Raw genomic sequence first — 15,948 nt, 5'->3', positions numbered from 1 at the left:
ATACCGGGCTCCCTCCCCCCAATATCGGGCTCCCTCTCCCCCTCCCCTCAACACCGGGCTCCCTCCCCCCAATATCGGCTCCCTCTCCCCCCCTCAATACCGGCTCCCTCCCCCCAATATCGGGCTCCCTCTTCCCCTCCCCTCAATACCGGGCTCCCTCCCCCCAATATCGGCTCCCTCTCCCCCCTCCCCTCAATACCGGGCTCCCTCCCCCCAATATCGGGGCTCCCTCTCCCCCCCTCCCCTCAATACCGGGCTCCCTCCCCCCAATATCGGGCTCCCTCTTCCCCCTCCCCTCAATACCGGGCTCCCTCCCCCCAATATCGGGCTCCCTCTTCCCCCTCCCCTCAATACCGGGCTCCCTCCCCCCAATATCGGGCTCCCTCTCCCCCCCTCCCCTCAATACCGGCTCCCTCCCCCTCCCCTCAATACCGGGCTCCCTCCCCCCCTCCCCTCAATACCGGGCTCCCTCCCCCCCCCTCCCCTCAATACCGTGCACAATCCCCTCATTACCGGGCTCCCTCCCCCCCCTCAATATCGGGCTCCCTCCCCCCCTCCCCCCCCTCCCCCCAATACCGGGCTCCCTCTCCCCCCTCCCCTCAATACCGGGCTCCCTCCCCCCAATATCGGGCTCCCTCTCCCCCCTCAATACCGGGCTCCCTCCCCCCCAATATTGGCTCCCTCTCCCCCCTCCCCTCAATACCGGGCTCCCTCCCCCCCAATATCGGCTCCCTCTCCCCCCTCCCCTCAATACCGGGCTCCCTCCCCCCCGGGCTCCCTCCCCCCCGGGCTCCCTCCCCCCCAATATCGGGCTCCCTCTTCCCTCAATACCGGGCTGGTATGGGGGTGGGGATGTGTGATATAAGGTTCAGAACAAAGGTCTCAGTGTGACCTCTCCAACTACAAAGAGCAGCATCTCGCCAGGGGTCCCAATGACCCCAGGAAGAGGGTGAACCCCGTTACCTCAGCAGATACCCACATACCCTGGGACTCCGGCTGACTTTTAACCCCTTTCCCTCCTGAGAGAGGCTTTTGGGGTAAATGATGCTCAGATCTATATAACAGCCCCCTCGCGGCCGCCCGGTCTGTTCTCATTAGGACTGGGTCATTTACACGACACTGCAGGAGTTTGGTTGCTCTCAAGGGGTTAATGCAGCGTGGAATGTTCTATACAAACGGGTCCATAAAAGATGGCCGCCTAGCTGCAAAACTGCAACCACAAGAGACCGGCGCTAAGCAAAGGGATTCGTGGAAAGATCCTGTCACAGCGCCACGTTTGGTAACGTTTGATACATTAACTCAAATCCCCTCATTTTCGGGTGCAGCAGGACCGGGGCGCCCCAGGACACCTAACCCTAAGGTGTCCTCCTGTAATCTGACTGCTGAGCTGACCTATGACCTCTCTGGGGCTGCCTCACTGCCCCCTGTAAATCACACTGCTCCCTGACTGTCACATTGCTGTCAGTCACATTGTATGCTGGCTGTCACATTGTACGCTGGCTGTCACATTGTATCCTGTCAGTCACATTGTATCCTGGCTGTCACATTGTATGCTGGCTGTCACATTGTATGCTGGCTGTCACATTGTATGCTGGCTGTCACATTGTATGCTGGCTGTCACATTGTATGCTGGCTGTCACATTGTATGCTGGCTGACACATTGCTGTCAGTCACATTGTATGCTGGCTGTCACATTGTATGCTGTCAGTCACATTGTATGCTGTCAGTCACATTGTATCCTGGCTGTCATATCGTATCCTGGCTGTCACATTGTATGCTGGCTGTCACATTGTATGCTGGCTGTCACATTGTATGCTGGCTGTCACATTGTATGCTGGCTGTCACATTGTATGCTGGCTGTCACATTGTATGCTGGCTGTCACATTGTATGCTGGCTGTCACATTGTATGCTGGCTGACACATTGCTGTCAGTCACATTGTATGCTGGCTGTCACATTGTATGCTGTCAGTCACATTGTATGCTGGCTGTCACATTGTATGCTGTCAGTCACATTGTATGCTGGCTGTCACATTGTATGCTGGCTGACACATTGCTGTCAGTCACATTGTATGCTGGCTGTCACATTGTATGCTGGCTGTCACATTGTATGCTGGCTGTCACATTGTATGCTGGCTGACACATTGCTGTCAGTCACATTGTATGCTGGCTGTCACATTGTATGCTGTCAGTCACATTGTATGCTGTCAGTCACATTGTATGCTGGCTGTCACATTGTATGCTGGCTGTCACATTGTATGCTGGCTGTCACATTGTATGCTGGCTGTCACTCACATTGTATGCTGGCTGTCACATTGTATGCTGGCTGTCAGTCACATTGTATGCTGGCTGTCACATTGTATGCTGTCAGTCACATTGTATGCTGGCTGTCACATTGTATGCTGGCTGTCACATTGTATGCTGGCTGTCACATTGTATGCTGGCTGACACATTGCTGTCAGTCACATTGTATGCTGTCAGTCACATTGTATGCTGGCTGTCACATTGTATGCTGGCTGTCACATTGTATGCTGGCTGTCACATTGTATGCTGGCTGTCACATTGTATGCTGGCTGTCACTCACATTGTATGCTGGCTGTCACATTGTATGCTGGCTGTCACTCACATTGTATGCTGGCTGTCACATTGTATGCTGTCAGTCACATTGTATGCTGGCTGTCACATTGTATGCTGTCAGTCACATTGTATGCTGGCTGTCACATTGTATGCTGGCTGTCACATTGTATGCTGGCTGTCACATTGTATGCTGTCAGTCACATTGTATGCTGGCTGTCACATTGTATGCTGGCTGTCACATTGTATGCTGGCTGTCACATTGTATGCTGGCTGTCACATTGTATGCTGGCTGTCACATTGTATCCTGGCTGTCACATTGTATCCTGGCTGTCACATTGTATCCTGGCTGTCATATCGTATCCTGGCTGTCACATTGTATGCTGGCTGTCACATTGTATGCTGGCTGTCACATTGTATGCTGGCTGTCACATTGTATGCTGGCTGTCACATTGTATGCTGTCAGTCACATTGTATGCTGGCTGTCACATTGTATGCTGGCTGTCACATTGTATGCTGGCTGTCACATTGTATCCTGGCTGTCACATTGTATCCTGGCTGTCATATCGTATCCTGGCTGTCATATCGTATCCTGGCTGTCACATTGTAACCTGTCACGCTGCTCCCTGATTGTCTTACTGCTCCCTGACTGTCACATTGTAACCTGGCAGTCACACTGCTCCCCGGCTGTCATATCGTATCCTGGCTGTCACACTGCTCCCTGACTGTCACATTGTAACCTGGCAGTCACACTGCTCCCTGACTGTCACATTGTATCCTGGCTGTCACACTGCTCCCTGACTGTCACATTGTAACCTGGCAGTCACACTGCTCCCTGACTGTCACATTGTATCCTGGCAGTCACACTGCTCCCTGACTGTCACATTGGATGCTGACTGTCACATTGTATCCCGGCAGTCACACGTCTCCCTGACTGTCACATTGTATCCGGTCACATTGTTCCCAGACTGTCACATTGTATCCTGGCTGTCACACTGCTCCCTGACTGTCACATTGTATCCTGGCTGTCACGCTGCACCCTGACTGTCACATTGTATCCCGGCTGTCACACTGCTCCCTGACTGTCACATTGTATCCGGTCACATTGTTCCCAGACTGTCACATTGTATCCTGGCTGTCACACGTCTCCCTGATTGTCACATTGTAACCTGGCAGTCACACGTCTCCCTGACTGTCACATTGTATCCCGGCTGTCACACTGCTCCCTGACTGTCACATTGTATCCTGGCTGTCACACTGCTCCCTGACTGTCACATTGTATCCTGGCTGTCACACTGCTCCCTGACTGTCACATTGTATCCTGGCTGTCACATTGTATCCCGGCTGTCACACTGCTCCCTGACTGTCACATTGTATCCCGGCTGTCACATTGCTCCCTGACTGTCACATTGTATCCCGGCTGTCACACTGCTCCCTGACTGTCACATTGTATCCCGGCTGTCACACTGCTCCCTGACTGTCACATTGTATCCTGGCTGTCACACTGCTCCCTGACTGTCACATTGTATCCCGGCTGTCACATTGCTCCCTGACTGTCACATTGTATCCTGGCTGTCACACTGCTCCCTGACTGTCACATTGGATGCTGACTGTCACATTGCTCCCTGACTGTCACATTGTATCCCGGCTGTCACACTGCTCCCTGACTGTCACATTGTATCCTGGCTGTCACACTGCTCCCTGACTGTCACATTGGATGCTGACTGTCACATTGCTCCCTGACTGTCACATTGTAACCTGTCACGCTGCTCCCAGACTGTCACATTGTATCCTGTCACGCTGCTCCCAGACTGTCACATTGTATCCTGGCTGTCACACTGCTCCCTGACTGTCACATTGTATCCTGACTGTCACATTGTAACCTGTCACGCTGCTCCCAGACTGTCACATTGTATCCTGGCTGTCACACTGCTCCCTGACTGTCACATTGTATCCTGGCTGTCACACTGCTCCCTGACTGTCACATTGTAACCTGTCACGCTGCTCCCAGACTGTCACATTGTATCCTGGCTGTCACACTGCTCCCTGACTGTCACATTGTATCCTGACTGTCACATTGTAACCTGTCACGCTGCTCCCAGACTGTCACATTGTATCCTGGCTGTCACACTGCTCCCTGACTGTCACATTGTATCCTGGCTGTCACATTGTATCCCGGCTGTCACACTGCTCCCTGACTGTCACATTGTATCCCGGCTGCCACACGTCTCCCTGACTGTCACATTGTATCCCGGCTGTCATATCGTATCCTGGCTGTCACACTGCTCCCTGATTGTCACATTGTATCCTGGCTGTCACACGTCTCCCTGACTGTCACATTGTAACCTGGCTGTCACACTGCTCCCTGACTGTCACATTGTAACCTGGCTGTCACACTGCTCCCTGACTGTCACATTGTATCCCGGCTGTCACACTGCTCCCTGATTGTCACATTGTATCCTGGCTGTCACACGTCTCCCTGATTGTCACATTGTAACCTGGCTGTCACACGTCTCCCTGATTGTCACATTGTAACCTGGCAGTCACACGTCTCCCTGACTGTCACATTGTATCCCGGCTGTCACACTGCTCCCTGACTGTCACATTGTATCCTGGCTGTCACATTGTATCCTGGCTGTCACACTGCTCCCTGACTGTCACATTGTATCCTGGCTGTCACATTGTATCCTGGCAGTCACACTGCTCCCTGACTGTCACATTGCTCCCTGACTGTCACATTGTATCCCGGCTGTCACATTGCTCCCTGACTGTCACATTGTATCCCGGCTGTCACACTGCTCCCTGACTGTCACATTGTATCCTGGCAGTCACACTGCTCCCTGACTGTCACATTGTATCCCGGCTGTCACACTGCTCCCTGACTGTCACATTGTATCCTGGCTGTCACACTGCTCCCTGACTGTCACACGTCTCCCTGACTGTCACATTGTATCCTGGCTGTCACACTGCTCCCTGACTGTCACATTGTAACCTGGCAGTCACACTGCTCCCTGATTGTCACATTGTAACCTGGCTGTCACACTGCTCCCTGACTGTCACATTGTATCCTGGCTGTCACACTGCTCCCTGACTGTCACATTGTATCCTGGCTGTCACACTGCTCCCTGACTGTCACATTGTATCCTGGCAGTCACACGTCTCCCTGACTGTCACATTGTATCCCGGCTGTCACACTGCTCCCTGACTGTCACATTGTATCCTGGCAGTCACACGTCTCCCTGACTGTCACATTGTATCCTGGCTGTCACACTGCTCCCTGATTGTCACATTGTATCCTGGCAGTCACACTGCTCCCTGACTGTCACATTGTATCCTGGCAGTCACACTGCTCCCAGACTGTCACATTGTATCCCGGCTGTCACACTGCTCCCTGACTGTCACATTGTATCCTGGCAGTCACACTGCTCCCTGACTGTCACATTGTATCCTGGCAGTCACACTGCTCCCTGACTGTCACACTGCTCCCTGACTGTCACATTGTATCCTGGCAGTCACACTGCTCCCTGATTGTCACATTGTATCCTGGCTGTCACACGTCTCCCTGACTGTCACATTGTATCCTGTCACGCTGCTCCCTGACTGTCACATTGTAACCTGGCTGTCACACTGCTCCCTGATTGTCACATTGTATCCCGGCTGTCACACTGCTCCCTGACTGTCACATTGTATCCTGGCAGTCACACTGCTCCCTGACTGTCACATTGTATCCTGGCAGTCACATTGCTCCCTGACTGTCACATTGTATCCTGGCAGTCACACTGCTCCCTGACTGTCACATTGCTCCCTGACTGTCACATTGCTCCCTGACTGTCACATTGTATCCCGGCTGTCACATTGCTCCCTGACTGTCACATTGTATCCCGGCTGTCACACTGCTCCCTGACTGTCACATTGTATCCCGGCTGTCACACTGCTCCCTGACTGTCACATTGTATCCTGGCAGTCACACTGCTCCCTGATTGTCACATTGTATCCTGTCACGCTGCTCCCTGATTGTCACATTGTATCCTGTCACGCTGCTCCCTGATTGTCACATTGTATCCTGTCACGCTGCTCCCTGACTGTCACGCTGCTCCCTGACTGTCACGCTGCTCCCTGACTGTCACGCTGCTCCCTGACTGTCACACTGCTCCCTGATTGTCACATTGTATCCTGTCACGCTGCTCCCTGACTGTCACGCTGCTCCCTGACTGTCACACTGCTCCCTGACTGTCACATTGTATCCTGTCACGCTGCTCCCTGGCTGTCACATTGTATCCTGTCACTCCCATACATTGCCTGCTCCATGCACAACACTTCCGCCTTCTCTCTCCTCCATGCCGTTAGGCTCTGCCACGCCCCCCTCCCCGTCCGCCACGCCCCCCTCCCCGTCCGCCACGCCCCCCTCTCCGTCCGCCACGCCCCCCTCCCCGTCCGCCACGCCCCCCTCCCCGGCCGCCACGCCCCCCTCCGCCACGCCCCCTCCCCGTCCGCCACGCCCCCTCCCCCTCCGCCACGCCTTTTAAAGGTAAAGCACAGAATAATCCTATTTATTAATATTATTATTATTATAGCAGATCCTCCCCAGACAGTGCACCCAAGCTAAGTTCTAGAGCAGTCCCCACCTACACATGTACAGTGGGTGGGTGGGTGAATGACAGTGAGTGAGTGGGTGAATGACAGTGGGTGAGTGAGTGGGTGAATGACAGTGGGTGGGTGAGTGGGTGAATGACAGTGGGTTGAATGACAGTGGGTGGGTGAATGACAGTGGGTTTGAATGACAGTGGGTGGGTGGGTGAATGACAGTGGGTGGGTGGGTGGGTGGGTGAATGACAGTGGGTGGGTGGGTGGGTGAATGACAGTGGGTGGGTGGGTGGGTGAATGACGGTGGGTGGGTGGGTGGGTGAATGACGGTGGGTGTGTGGGTGGGTGGGTGAATGACGGTGGGTGGGTGGGTGGGTGAATGACAGTGGGTGGGTGGGTGGGTGGGTGAATGACAGTGGGTGGGTGGGTGGGTGGGTGAATGACAGTGGGTGGGTGAATGACAGTGGGTGGGTGGGTGGGTGGGTGGGTGAATGACAGTGGGTGGGTGAGTGAATGACAGTGGGTGGGTGGGTGGTTGGGTGAATGACAGTGGGTGGGTGGGTGAATGACGGTGGGTGGGTGGGTGGGTTTGAATGACGGTGGGTGGGTGAATGACAGTGGGTGGGTGGGTGAATGACAGTGGGTGGGTGGGTGGGTGAATGACAGTGGGTGGGTGGGTGGTTGGGTGAATGACAGTGGGTGGGTGGGTGAATGACAGTGGGTGGGTGGGTTTGAATGACAGTTTGAATGACAGTGGGTGGGTGGGTGGGTGAATGACAGTGGGTGGGTGGGTGGGTGAATGACAGTGGGTGGGTGGGTGGGTGGATGAATGACAGTGGGTGGGTGGGTGGGTGAATGACAGTGGGTATGGGTTGGGTGGGTGGGTGAATGACAGTGGGTGGGTGAATGACAGTGGGTGGGTGGGTGAATGACAGTGGGTGGGTAAATGACAATGGGTGAATGACGGTTGAATGTTTGAATGACGGTTGAATGTTGGTGGGTGGGTGAATGACGGTTGAAAGTTGGTGGGTGGGTGAATCACGGTGGGTGGATGACAGTGACTGGGTTGGAGACAGTGACTGGGTGGGAGAGAGTGACTGGGTGGGTGGGAGAGAGTGACTGGGTGGGTGGGAGAGAGTGACTGGGTGGGTGGGAGAGAGTGACAGGGTGGGTGGGAGAGAGTGTGTTCGAGAGTGGGTTTGAGAGTGGGTGGGTGGGAGAGAGTGACTGGGTGGGTGGGAGAGAGTGACTGGGTGGGTGGGAGAGAGTGGGTGGGTGGGTGACAATGACTGGGTGGGAGAGAGAAACTGGGTGACAGTGACTGGGTGGGGTGGACCGGTGCTGCCTGCGTGGTGTGAGCTGGTGCTGCGGGAGTGCTGTGAGCCGGTGCTGCAGGCTTGGTGTGGGCCGGTGCTTCGGGTGTGGTGTAGGGCGGTGCTGTGGGTGTGGTGTAGGGCGGTGCTGTGGGTTGGTGCTGCGGGTGAGCTGTGAGCCGGTGCTGTGGGAGTGCTGTGAGCCGGTGCTGCGGGCGTGGTGTGGGCCGGCGCTGCGGGCGTGGTGTGGGCCGGTGCTGCCGGCATGGTGTGGGCCGGTGCTGCGGGTGTGGTGTGGGCCAGTGCTGCGGGCGTGGTGGGGGCTGGTACTGCGGGTGTGGTGTGGGCCGGTGCTGCGGGTGTGGTGTGGGCCGGTGCTGCGGGTGTGGTGTGGGCCAGTGCTGCGGGCGTGGTGGGGGCTGGTACTGCGGGCATGGTGTGGGCCGGCGCTGCGGGTGTGGTGTGGGCCGGTCCTACAGGTGTGGTGTGGACTGGTGCTGCGGGCGTGGTGGGGGCCGGTGCTGCGGGCGTGGTGTGGGCCGGTCCTGCAGGTGTGGTGTGGGCTGGTGCTGCGGGCATGGTGTGGGCCGGTGCTGCGGGTGTGGTGTGGGCCGGTGCTGCGGGTGTGCTTTGGGCTGGTGCTGCGGGAGTGCTGTGAGCCGGTGCTGCGGGCGTGGTGTGGGCCGGTGCTGCGGGCGTGGTGTGGGCCGGTACTGCGGGTGTGCTTTGGGCTGTGCCCTCCAAGAACCCCCAACCCGGTGTCCACACACTGGCGATATAGTCCTCCCTCCTTCCTTCACAGTCCTGAGGGGCCCTTGGGCACCCAACCACCCTGGTGTCCACAAGAAGCAACTCCCGCCCAAATCTGTGAGACAGCGCTGCCCCACTAATGTGTGTACAGTTGGTGCACTTGTTGCACCTGCCGGGTGCTACGATATCCGGTGAAGCCGACGGTAGATAGAGGCCTTCGGTCCCACGCCATCAGCGACGAGTCCGCCTCCACGTTGGGTGGTGGCTGGTAGGAGGGCCCCAACCTTGGATAGTGTCGCTCAGTATTGTGGCCTGGTCCCAGACCACCACAGCATCAGTCCGCAGCCGCGTCCTGAGATGCTAAGTGGGCAATGTCCCTATCTAAGGGCAAGTCCCTAGCGCAGTCACCATCTATGTGGGAGTCGGGGCCTAGCTGGGGCCTAAGGGTACTCTGACCTAGTGCAGGGGTAGGGGTTGCAGCTCCGACTGGCGTGCTCCAAGTGCGCAAATAGTATCTCTCTGGGTGCAGGTGGAAGGTTGTAGCCCCATTGGCTGTGCTGGTTCACATGGTCTTTGCCCCATGGCATGCTGGGGGCTGTAGTCCCCACGGGTACCTTCCCTGGGATGGCCGCCTGTTCTGCGCATGCGCAATCACACTGCACATGTGAGCGCACTCTATACATGGCGGCGCCCTGCAAGGGGAGCCACCGGTGACTTAGTCGCCTCCGCACACTCCCAGATGTAAGGGGGCCCAGGGGAGACCCGCTATACCAATATACACATACACGCCCAGAGAAGTAATACCAATATACACATACACGCCCAGAGAGGTAATACCGGTATACACATACACGCCCAGAGAGGTAATACCGGTATACACATACATGTCCAGAGAGGTAATACCGGTATACACATACACGCCCAGAGAGGTAATACCGGTATACACATACACGCCCAGAGAGGTAATACCGGTATACACATACACGCCCAGAGAAGTAATACCGGTATACACATACACGCCAAGAGAGGTAATACCGGTATACACATACACCCCCAGAGAGGTAATACCGGTATACACACACACGCCCAGAGAGATAATACCGGTATACACACACACGCCCAGAAAGGTAATACCGGTATACACATACACGCCCAGAGAGGTAATACCGGTATACACATACACGCCCAGAGAGGTGATACCGGTATACACATACACGCCCAGAGAGGTGATACCGGTATACACATACACGCCCAGAGAGGTGATACCGGTATACACATACACGCCCAGAGAGGTGATACCGGTATACACACACACGCCCAGAGAGGTAATACCGGTATACACACACACGCCCAGAGAGGTAATACCGGTATACACATACACGCCCAGAGAGGTAATACCGGTATACACATACACGCCCAGAGAGGTAATACCGGTATACACATACACACCCAGAGAGGTAATACCGGTATACACATACACGCCCAGAGAGGTAATACCGGTATACACATACACGCCCAGAGAGGTAATACCGGTATACACATACACTCCCAGAGAGGTAATACCGGTATACACGTACACGCCCAGAGAGGTAATACCGGTATACACATACACGCCCAGAGAGGTAATACCGGTATACACATACACGCCCAGAGAGGTAATACCGGTATACACATACACGCCCAGAGAGGAGATACCGGTATACACATACATGCCCAGAGAGGTAATACCGGTATACACATACACGCCCAGAGAGGTAATACCGGTATACACAGACACGCGCAGAGAGGTAATACCGGTATACACATACACGCCCAGAGAGGTGATACCGGTATACACATACACGCCCAGAGAGGTGATACCGGTATACACATACACGCCCAGAGAGGTGATACCGGTATACACATACACGCCCAGAGAGGTAATACCGGTATACACATACACGCCCAGAGAGGTGATACCGGTATACACATACACGCCCAGAGAGGTGATACCGGTATACACATACACGCCCAGAGATGTAATACCGGTATACACATACACGTCCAGAGACGTAATACCGGTATACACATACACGCCCAGAGAGGTAATACCGGTATACACATACACGCCCAGAGAGGAAATACCGGTATACACATACACACCCAGAGAGGTAATACCGGTATACACATACATGCCCAGAGAGGTAATACCGGTATACACATACACCCCCAGAGAGGTAATACCGGTATACACATACACGCCCAGAGAGGTAATACCGGTATACACATACACGCCCAGAGAGGTAATACCGGTATACACATACACGCCCAGAGAGGTAATACCTGTATACAAATACACGCCCAGAGAGGTAATACCTGTATACACATACACGCCCAGAGAGGTAATACCGGTATACACATACACGCCCAGAGAGGTAATACCGATATACACATACACGCCCAGAAAGGTAATACCGGTGTATATACATACACGCCCAGAGAGGTAATACCGGTATACACATACACGCCCAGAGAGGTAATACCGGTATACACATACACGCCCAGAGAGGTAATACCGGTATACACATACACGCCCAGAGAGGTGATACCGGTATACACATACACGCCCAGAGAGGTAATACCGGTATACACATACACGCCCAGAGAGGTAATACCGGTATACACATACACGCCCAGAGAGGTAATACCGGTATACACATACACGCCCAGAGAGGTAATACCGGTATACACATACACGCCCAGAGAGGTACACTGGCGACACACTTTATTCGAGCTTGGCTAGTCCCACGAATTCGGGTATACCCGGGTGTATTGAGGTTTGTGACTGTTTTCTGCCCGAGTGCATTGAGTTATTTTCCAAGCAGGGATTGAAGCATTTTATTCCCTCTGGCTGCAATACTGCACAGTATATATATATAAACTGCATTACAATTCATGAATTTATGCCATCTGGTAGACACGCGAAGCATTGCAGCCTATTAAATCCTAATCATTATCATTTAACAGATCAGCCGCCCATCAGCCAGGCATGAACCCAGGCTGGGAAGGCAAATGCAACGGGGCTTGTCAGAGGTCAGGAGTGGCGCATTCCAGGTATCTGCCAGGTACATACCGGGTATTTGCTCGAATAAAGTGTGTCGGTGCAGTAATACCGGTATACACATACACGCCCAGAGAGGTAATACCGGTATACACATACACGCCCAGAGAGGTAATACCGGTATACACATACACGCCCAGAGAGGTAATACCGGTATACACATACACGCCCAGAGAGGTGATACCGGTATACACATACACGCCCAGAGAGGTGATACCGGTATACACATACACGCCCAGAGAGGTAATACCGGTATACACATACACGCCCAGAGAGGTAATACCGGTATACACATACACGCCCAGAGAGGTAATACCGGTATACACATACACGCCCAGAGAGGTAATACCGGTATACACATACACGCCCAGAGAGGTAATACCGGTATACACATACACGCCCAGAGAGGTAATACCGGTATACACATACACGCCCAGAGAGGTAATACCGGTATACACATACACGTCCAGAGAGGTAATACCGGTATACACATACACGCCCAGCATTACCTGTAATTTTTTACTGGACAGTGTCCGAATACAGGACAGTCCGGTTCAATATTGGACACATGACACCCCTATTTTGCAGGTTGCTGGGTGGGTACAGGGTGCTGGGTGGGTGCAGGGTGCTGGGTGGGTGCAGGATGGTGGGTGGGCACAGGGTGCTGCCTAGGTGCAGGATGCTGGGTGGGCGCAGGTTGCTGGGTGGGCACAGGATACTGCCTAGGTGCAGGGTGCTGGGTGGGTGCAGGGTGCTGGGTGGGTGCTGGGTGGGTACAGGGTGCTGGTGGGTGCAGGGTGGGCGCTGGGTGGGTGCAGGATGCTGGGTGGGTGCAAGGTGCTGGGTAGGTGCCATACTGGCAGCCATTTATACCGCTGCACAGGTTTCAGCAACTCGTGGAAAACCATATACTTCAACACTTCCTCCCCTGCGAGCGCTCCTCCCCTGCGAGCGCTCACTCGTGCTATGCTGGGGAGGTACGGAGCTCGCTTCCCATAGCAAAGGATAGATTGTCAGCCTCTTGCCCACCCCAGCACCTGGAGAATGGGCCTTTCAGGCGTACACTTTGGGCTCCCAGCCGGCGCCGGAAGTTGGACCCGGCGAGAGGTCAGGCCCCACCGCCGCGTCCAGCCACCGGGCCCCAGCCCTTCGCCGAAGCCATGACCCTTGCGGGTGCCCGCCGGGAGTTGAGCCACTGATTGAGCCACCTGTGCTGAAGCAGGGATATCCTGAAAGCCTGACCTGGAACCGGTGGCCCTTGAGGACTGCAGTTGGCTTCCCCTTGCTCTAGAAGTGTCCGCCCCGGAGCCAGGAGGATAACTAACGCCTCGATCATTTCCAAGAAGAGCTGCAGCTTTTTGGGAGCGCCGGGATGTTCCTGCGCGATTACCCACGCGAGATTTTCCAGCGCCGCTCGTACAGCGCTCCGGAGGAGGATTTCAAACCTCCGCGGCACTTTACACATCACAGCTGTGGTTGCTTTATCCCACCGTTAACCCGCCTCCAGCGGCTGCTAAATAGCTGAGCGGGGCTGAAGGGGTTACTGCGTTCTCTGGCTGCGTTGGCGTCCCTCCCCGGCCCCGCAGGCAATTAAAAACAGATGCTTTTTTTTTCCCCCAATGAATTTTAAAATGGAAAAAAACAACAACCGTTGCTAAGATGCAGAGAACGAGACGTGGTATTTAGGAGACACCCGATGCCGAGGGCGTGGGAGGAGGGGGTGCACTGCAGAGACCTCTGGGAGCACCAATCCCAAATCAATAAGTGTAGCTGCTTATCAATACCAACGCGTGGATAGCAATAATTATATGTTAGGATCTAGCTGCCACGGCCCTCTGTGGTCTCTCTGATATACCGTGCGGACAGTGCCACGGAATTCGGAGACTGTAAGAGACGTGGGCAGAGGTACACTCAGGGAGACAGTTTGGGGGAAATTAAGACCTGGCTTTATTTACCAGCCTATCACACCAAGGTCTCAAGAGGTACCACAAAGCAGGTGGCCCTTCAGGTCAGTCTCTGGGTCTGGATGGGTGTTCGTTGAGGGGCCAGCCTCTGGTAGGTTCCTGGGTTTGCTGCACCCTGGAACAGAGGCCTGTTCCCTTGGTGTCTTGCAAACAGCACACAGCCCTCCTGTGTGCTCAAGAGTCAGTTCACAGCAGGAGGCTTTTACACGGGTCTGATTAACCAGGCGGAGACTGGTTCATTGTTTTTAGCTGCAATTAACCAGCTCCCTGCTGGATTCCTCAGACCACTGAGGCTTTCTAGTGAAGCCTCATTGAGACCGGGTTAATTCCCTGTTACAGAGACATTGCAGCCGGTAGGGAGACTTTCTAGAACATGCCAGTGTTTTAACAAACAGATTTATAGAAAGGGACCATAATAGTCCAAGAAACTCTGGAAAAAGGCAGCAGCCTGGGATGGAAAAGGGTCTTAATAAATCCTCCAGCAGAGGAAATGCAGGACAATAATAAAAATATTTTTTTAGATAATGAACTTATGTTCATCACGAAATCTATTGAAAAGGCTCCAAATATAAAGAAAGTAATTGCTGGACACTGGCATATCCGTAAAAAAAAAGACCAGATCCTTCAGGATTTCGTAGCAGAGAAGCTGTCTGTTATTTTCACCGAGGCAAACAGTCTTAAAGACAAACTAGACCCCAGCCTACCCACACCTCCGGAGCAAAGCGGGGGGCATTTCACTACACAACCCTATTGGATTTTTTATTTTTTTAATGCTTTGATTGCAAAACTTGTAAGTTTGGAGATGACAATTAATTGAAGTTCAAATCAAACACTTATAGTGAGACTTTGAATATCAAACATCACATTAATTGTAGAAGAAATGCAGTTGTATGCCTACTGGGGAGCCCCGGGGGACCTCCAAGACGTTAAGTAAACCGCGGTGAACGAGAACCGCACACAAAAGGGCACTGGAGTTTTCTTCCGTGCATGCGAGTAAGGGCTACTCTTGAAGAAGCACCCACCCCAAATTGGACATTTTTAAGGCTTTTTTTACCAATTCATTTCAGTATAAGAATATATTTATTTATATATAATTTTTAAGGAATATTCTGGTGTGTTTGTACATTTTTAGCGCTTTTTGGAAATGGTATGTATAATACGTTAAGTAAGACCACGAGACCTTTACATACACGGATTTTAGAACATATGAGGTGACAAAGACACCGCAGTCTCAGACATGTTCCCACGGCCATCACGCAAATCCCATTGGATTTAAATGTAGGGGTGCTGAATGGGTGGAGAAACACTGGAGGGGCAATAACAAATGAACCCCACAAGGGAGACCTTCTGGATTCACACATTGGTTACACTTGATCCAGGAGGTCTACATAGACCGTGGTGCTTTCCTAGTTTGATATTGGGGTTTCCTCTCTTCACTTAGTGTTGATCTTGCTATTTGCGTATTTAAAACACATACTGTAGATATGTTCCTGTCCCATTAACACTGATGAGATGACTTCTCAGTGTAATCTATATTTAAGCCTTTATAGGGTTTTTTGGGGATGTTTATTCATTATGTTTACATATAATTCTATTAATATTAGGTGGCATTGGTTTTAAAATCAATTTAGTTGAGTCTAAAGCACTTATTCCCATGATCTGTTA

At 53.4% G+C, this 15,948-nt stretch overlaps 1 protein-coding gene across 1 annotated transcript in view; it reads right to left on the bottom strand.

The window, feature by feature from the left end:
• The window catches only part of ENGASE (endo-beta-N-acetylglucosaminidase), a 41,401-nt gene extending 31,595 nt beyond the window's left edge, over positions 1-9,806 (bottom strand). The window contains exons 1-3 of the mRNA XM_075579751.1: positions 9,676-9,806; positions 8,493-9,062; positions 6,867-6,907 (exon numbers count right to left, since the gene is read on the bottom strand). Of these exons, the coding sequence (XP_075435866.1) occupies positions 6,867-6,907; positions 8,493-9,062; positions 9,676-9,806 (742 nt within the window). The remainder of the gene's footprint in view (positions 1-6,866; positions 6,908-8,492; positions 9,063-9,675) is intronic.
• Positions 9,807-15,948: the final 6,142 nt, after the last annotated feature.

The sequence above is a fragment of the Ascaphus truei genome, chromosome 22 (genome assembly GCF_040206685.1).
Source record: "Ascaphus truei isolate aAscTru1 chromosome 22, aAscTru1.hap1, whole genome shotgun sequence".
Taxonomy (NCBI): Eukaryota; Metazoa; Chordata; class Amphibia; order Anura; family Ascaphidae; genus Ascaphus; species Ascaphus truei.
This window is presented reverse-complemented; position numbering and strand designations above follow the sequence as displayed.